Here is a 6,805-nt window from a genome sequence, read left to right as displayed (position 1 = left end):
CAGTAATCACATTTCTCAAATGCATAATCATATTTTAAACCAAAGTGGTCTTGGGCATGACACACATTGCAATGAGGGGTGATGATGATGATGACCGATGGACGAGACTCATGACGGAATGACAGGTGAAGGAGGGGTACACGCCTGAGCAGACGCGCACAGTGGAGATGGAGCGATGAGATAATCTCGTTTGCAGGAGCGACGCGAATTGTGGCATTGCGATGTGATGGGAGGGGAGGCCTTCATTCAGCAGTGGATAAAGAATGAATGACAATGGCAGGTTGTAACCTATAATGATGCTGTGCCATGTTATGCTTTTGTAGTTAAACACCCTTTACAAGCCCTGTTCAGTGGACGTCAAAAGAAAATAAAGCTTTAGATGTCCAAATAGCGTACGTAATAACCCTGTAGGTGTCACCTATGCATTGCTCAGAGCATAATGCACTTCATTCAACACGCTCAGCATCTCAACTTCTGTCACGCTCCGTGACTCCTGTGTACGCATGAGACACGCACAGACACACACTTTAGAAGAAGAAGAAAAAAAAACCGCAGTTGCCATAACAATTAAACACGCGCGGCGTGACTCTGTCGGCATCTGGAATTACTCATCAGCATGATGATCATCAGCGTCGTCGTCATCTCGAGAGAGAGGGAGGGAGGGAGGACCGCCAGCCGGTCAGTGACATAATTGCCCCGTCCGGCGACCCCAGGCGTGCGACTGCCAAATTACTCAATTACACAATTAGCGGTGCGTGCCTGCGTGGTGCCACCGTCAGTGTTACGGAGAACCCGCGTTTGAGCGGAAGTTTTTTTTGTTTGTTAATTTCCGTAGAAATTATGGCATCCTCCCCCCCCCCTCTCTCTTTCTTCCAATTCCACGACGCCCCCCTCCACCCACGCCTACACCCCCCCCACCCACAACCACCACCCCCTCCCCCCCCCACAGTTATGGGTGTGGTGGGCACCCCATCCACCTCCCCTCCCCAACAACATACCCGCCCAAGAGTGGCCCCGTGCGGCGGCTAAGGATGGGGCTCGGTTCGTTGCCCCGGTCGCTTGCGCACGTCTGGAGAATGCGCTCGGCGTGGTATCCCCGCAGTCGTTGCAACCGGAAGGTGACGCATGTCGAGTGCAAGTTGTGTGCGTGTGTGGCGTTTTGTGGTGGAGGAGGAAGACGTCTGTGGGGTGGGTGGGTGGTTCAGGGGGTGGCGTTTGTGTGAGAGGTGGGAGGGGGTGCATGTTGGGGGGGGGGGGGGGGGTGGGGAAAAAGTGATCTAACCGCGACTTGACGAGACTTTCCACATTTCTCAAGGATTATATCTACGCATTTCCCCCAAAACCGTCTAATATAAATGGAGGGGCCGCGATTCGAGTCGGTATGTATTGTTTACTTTATAGCAGCGGCCGTGTAACATAAACAGGGAAGGGCTTTAATTGCGAGAGGGATGCACTCAGACACAGGTGAATAACAGCCCTCGTTGCGCCCTTCGCTCGATATATTTTTTTTGTACCTCTCGTCTCATCATCCACACTCGCTCTCTTCCTCCGCTTGGGTTGCTTCGGGAGCGCTGCACTCGCTTCTGCCTTGCCGCTTGCCGCTGCTGCTGCTGCTGCTTTGTCAATTTCCCCGCACGTAGAAGCAAGTCGCTAACACACTCCGTACACACGCACACAAGGACTGCACCGCAACGCAGTTTGCTCGCGCGCTCTCGTTACACGTGGTTCTCGCAACGACGACGACGACAAAAAGTTGTAAAGCGCCGAGGAGCGGCGCCTGCTCGCTTTGTGTGCGAACGGACGCCCATGAAGTGTTGCCGGTCGCGTCGTCTTTTCCCTTTTCGCGCATCTCCTCGCGTGACAATGACACGTGCGTTCTTTCTCTCGTCCGCACAGGATTCTATGCGATTTTGACCATAATCTACATCAGCTTGCCGATGGGATTGTGCGTGCCGTTGCCGAGCAAGCCACAGCCACCAATCTGCAAGCTGGTGCAGATCATGAACTTCATCGGATTGCGACTTCCCAACATCACCGAAAACTACGTAGGTACCGCGCATTCACGCATTTTTCGTCCGTTCGCGCGTGCGTCTCGTCGCAGTGGAGACTGCAGGAGACTGTATTTGCTGTGTCGATTTGCGTTGCATCCTCCCCGGCCCACAGTGGCACGCGCGCGTTCATTCATCCCGACGCGAGCTTAAACTTTACGCTGCTGAAACTGCGTGAGCACGCGCGCCTGTTGCGCCTGAGTGGTAGACAAAACGATTAATCGTGTGTTTTTTTTTGCCCAATGAAGAATGACGAGTCGATTCATTAGCGTACGGTTCCGTGGCTTAGACGGAGCAATTTAAACAGAAGGACGTGATTTGTTCTTGCCCAAGGTGGCTCGGTTCTAGAGCGATCAGCGCGCAATCGGACGTTTTGCGAATTAAATTTCTGGATGCAGAGGGGGGGGGGGTTAACTCGGCCCATCATCCCTCCGGAGTCGATACAAATTAGTATCACATTGTGGTGGTGGGGTGGGTGGGGGGGATTGGAGTCATCAGTGGTTGTCCCATGTCTTGACACGTTTTCCGGCCATACGAACGTGGAATTTCCACCATTGGATCGGGGTCGTACACAGGAGACGATCGCTGCCTCAATTGCTCTCTTGCTCAGACAATCCCTTGCCTTGACTCTTGCCTTGACAAGAACGTAAGTTGCAGAAGGATTGTGAGCGATAAAAAAAAAACATTAGTCTGTTTGTAACTAGCTATACGTACGTATGGTAACCAACAGGATAAGGGGGCTGCCGACGACAACAACAATAACAACAAACACGTGCGCGTGACCCGTGTTTGCAGCGAATCGCGGTTTGATAAAACACGCGGACAGAGAACGGGGTCTGATTATCCCCGGCGGAATTCCTCTTCTCGTGCTGGCAATCGTTCAAGCTCAACATTATGTCCGAGTTTGATTCGCGCGGTTTTCTTTTTTTTTCCTTTCAGAGAAGGCAAACCATAAATGTGCTTTGTCAAACACACTGGCGCTTGGCTGTTGTCGTGAATATTATTATGACTGTGGGCTACAGAGCAAAAAAAAAAGCGTTGCAAGCGCGGCAAAACAGCTATATCGTTTTTCCTTTTGAACGCGAAAAAAACCCCCACGGACATATGGACACGCTGAGATGAATTGTGATGAATCGCTTTCTCCGTTGTAATTTTTTTTGTGGCCTTAGCGCTGGCAGGCATTCGAACAATATAGGGCGCTGTGTAGTTTCCGAGCTCATCTGTCACAAACCCATCAGCCAGTGACCCACTTGGACTCGGTAGCGTGGAACAGTGAACCTTAGCGCAACGAGCCAGGCATGTATCGAGTCATTTGCTCTTGTTGAGATCTCCCCCATCGCTGTGGTTTTTTTTGGTTTTGCGAGAATCACCGTATCCGAGACTCACTCTCGGCGCTTCGAACGGCAGAGAAACCCCCGGGCCGCCTCCGTTCCTTTTGTGTCGTCGTCCCGCCCACCCCCCGCGTGGCCGTCAAACCCGGGCGAAATGCTTGAGGTGCCTGCATCTCACCGAGCGAATTACTTGGCTGCACGATAGCGGGGATGTCATAACATGTCACAACCGCACGGAGTTGTTCTCCGGAGCATCCTATCGGCGCCACCTGGGATCTTTGCGCGTTCTCCGCCACGAGTTTGACTACAAAAACAAACTAAAAAAAGTTGCCCCCGTTTGTAAAACCACCACCCCAGCCACCGCCGCCTTTCCTCGTTTCTGGCGACATTTTGTTAGCCTATGAGCGTGGATAGAAATGCGTGCGCACGTGTATTCGCGAACGTTTGCAGCCGTTAAGAGCTCACGGGTTTGTTTTGTTGAATACGCGCGTGTGCACATAACCAAATGTGTTTTTATTAATCAGTGGGCTGCGTGCGTAGATTAATTATTGTGATTCGGTCGAAGTCTCTGTCGATCTCGGAAATTGGATTGCGTGGACCCACCCACCTCGCATGTACGTTGATTACCTCGAAATTAATAATTAATCATGCCAATATGCGAATTGTAAACGCATCACTATTTGGCATATTTCTTACAAATTTTAAAACGATAATTATAATTTGCAATGCAAATCAACACGGCTACGAATCACTCTACACATCACTGTCGACTAAATCGTGTCGCTAATATAGCCTGTTGTTAAGCCGACGCTAACAACTTTTATGAACCCAAAATGGTTTAAAATATTGCTGTTAATCACTCCTTATAACCCGCACGTCTTTGGACTCGATATGGTCAGCTTCATAAAGTGGCCTGCCTGTCACGTGTCCCACTCAGAGAAGAGATACATGGCAGTAGTAAGTCTTCTTATTTTACGTAGGCGAGGCAAGGCGGGGGTAAAGTTAATGACATAAAATACCGCCGAACACCTACACATTGTCAGTAGTGGATGCAGAGATGCATTCTGCTCCTGTGCAGATTCTGGGTGGATTGAACGATGCATTACAAGACCAATTAGAGACGGCGATAGCTTGAGGAGACCTTCATCCAGCAGTAGATTGATCATGGTGGATGATGCTAATGATGATACATGAGCAGCATAGTTCAGTGTACCTGCAGTTAAGGAATTTCTGAGTGTGTTAGGTTTGTTCTTTGGGAGGGGTGTAGATGGATAGAACAGCGGTTTTCAAACGATTCGACCTCTGAGCTCTAAAACCTAAGATGAAGTTTGACTATAGAGATATGGATTTGTATAGAAAGTGAGCAACCATGCATGCCATGCTGAACAATGCTGCCAGGCTTAATTTCATGATCTTTTGATACAAAGCAAACACTCGCATCAATGCAAGCTGTCCAGTCGCAGCGCACTTTAACCACGTTGGCCCGTAGGCTTTGATAAGTTCGCTATATAACCCGTAAACAGGCTGCACTAAATATTATTGATTATGTTCACTCTTTAAAACTTAAACCATCGCACTCATGAACCTTGAGCTTTAGTGATCCAAAAGAACCCCAAAGGGGGCTGCAGTCTGATATAATGTATGCTTTTGTGGCTTTTGCTTTCTGACAAAAAAAAGATAAAAAATATAAACTATCAGCGATTATAAATTCTAATCAAAGCAATACATTATCTTGCTTTTTGGAGCTCGGAGTAAAAAGTAAAACCATTTTCAGTGTATTGCGATATTACCCTTCGAGAAACTTGAACTTCTTAAGCTCTCTATGGGAGGCAACTGTGCTAATCGGAGGTATTAAACAGCATTTGTTTAAATTAACACTGGACTGGTCTTGACCTTCTGGGTTTCATCAGCGGTCAGGTGTGTTCAATACTGCTGGTTTACCAACCGTTATTGGTAAGAGTATTACCCTATATGACGGGGTCCTGTCGGAGCAAAAAAACCCGACACATTTGATAAAAACCCATCTGCTGTGGGTGGAATATTTTGGGAAATAAAATGAATGAAATCAACTCTCGTTCATTGTTACGTCACGACACTCAACGTGCCGTTGGCTTCTGGCAAACAGAAAAAACGCGACATTGGTTGTGTTCACCGTTAATGAACGAGTCGTGGCACTTCTCTGTCCTTGCAGAGACTCGCGAACAACTTTGACGAGGATGCGGCCAACTCCTGCAGCTCTGGGAACATCCACGAGCCCTCCGCCATCCCCGACAACATATCCGAAAGTTCATACAACACGTTCCTGGTGAAACTGTGGAAGGTTCACACGAGCAGCAGAGAACAAATGCTATTATTCAATCAAAGCACTCTAATACAGGAGATGAAAGGCTTCATCTCAGCCGTGAAGAATCTAATGAGAAATCGCAGGATCCCGATACCGGCACACAAACCGACGACCAATCCGGCCAACAAGAACATGTCTGGTTTCGAAACGAAACTCTGTACCTACATGGTCCTCAAGAGGTACTCCATGTGGGTCGTCTGGACAAACCGCCAGCTGCTTTCATATGCGTCCTTGCAAAGGGTGATCTGTTGTCAGACGAAAAAAAATGGGAAGTGCAACTCTATGGACGGACACACCAAGCGACCTGCACGTTGACACTGCAGAGACAATCGCGACTCGGTGGTCGTATTCATCTGGCCAGCCGCTTCCACGGTGGCAGAAGAAGCAGTACGCATATGCAATAATTCCCGGTGCAAATGTTGACCTATTTATTTTTTAAAAAGTATTTTATTGCCATATATTTATTTAACTAACTGCCGTTGCTTTTTTTTCTACTTGTATTTTAGTGTACAACATTTTTAACTTAAAAAAAACTATTATGCCTATGCAGTTAGTGTACATCCAATCCCCACCTCCCCCCCCCCCCCCCCCCCCGCGAGCATTGCTACTATATGCGCGAGTTCATCGCAGTACGAATTTCTATACACTTACAGAACGCATCGAAACTTGACGATAACGTTTAGATTGTATACTTAATGTGGTGCCTGTATAGAAAAATCTGTGACATTCTGAGCGAAAGTATGAAGCATTATGTTTGTAAACTGAACGTGGTGCTAACCTCGCCAAATGCAAGATTTATTTTCACACACGATACAGCACTGTGATTCTGTGAATGCCGACTATTTATTTTGTGTTAACTTATTCTGCCATAATTTATTACCGTAGATGTAGTATTTAAACGAAGGAAATAAACGTTGAACCCAAAAAGCCTCTGGATGTCGTAAAAATGTTTTATTTACACTGTTGGAGGAAGCGAGGTGCATAAAAGACATTTTCTGTTCACGGATAATCGCGGAGAAGATCTGTAAACATATCTATCATGTTTATTGGCTTATCTGGGAACTGGCTGAATGGACAGTGAC

The 6,805-nt window shown here is 47.8% G+C and overlaps 1 protein-coding gene across 1 annotated transcript; it reads left to right on the top strand.

Moving 5' to 3' along the window:
• The first annotated feature begins 1,337 nt into the window (after positions 1–1,337).
• On the top strand, positions 1,338–6,297 carry LOC133348475 (uncharacterized). Its single transcript, XM_061561305.1, has 3 exons — positions 1,338–1,464; positions 1,897–2,045; positions 5,571–6,297. The coding sequence occupies exons 1-3, from the start codon at positions 1,449–1,451 to the stop codon at positions 6,036–6,038; spliced, it is 633 nt and encodes a 210-aa protein (XP_061417289.1). The 5' UTR covers positions 1,338–1,448; the 3' UTR covers positions 6,039–6,297.
• The last annotated feature ends 508 nt before the right edge of the window (positions 6,298–6,805 follow it).

This window comes from Lethenteron reissneri, chromosome 27 (assembly GCF_015708825.2).
Source record: "Lethenteron reissneri isolate LAM-NWPU_2019-01 chromosome 27, ASM1570882v1, whole genome shotgun sequence".
NCBI lineage: Eukaryota > Metazoa > Chordata > Hyperoartia > Petromyzontiformes > Petromyzontidae > Lethenteron > Lethenteron reissneri.
The sequence above is the reverse complement of the archived record's forward strand: the minus strand, read 5'-3'. Positions and strand labels throughout refer to the sequence as shown.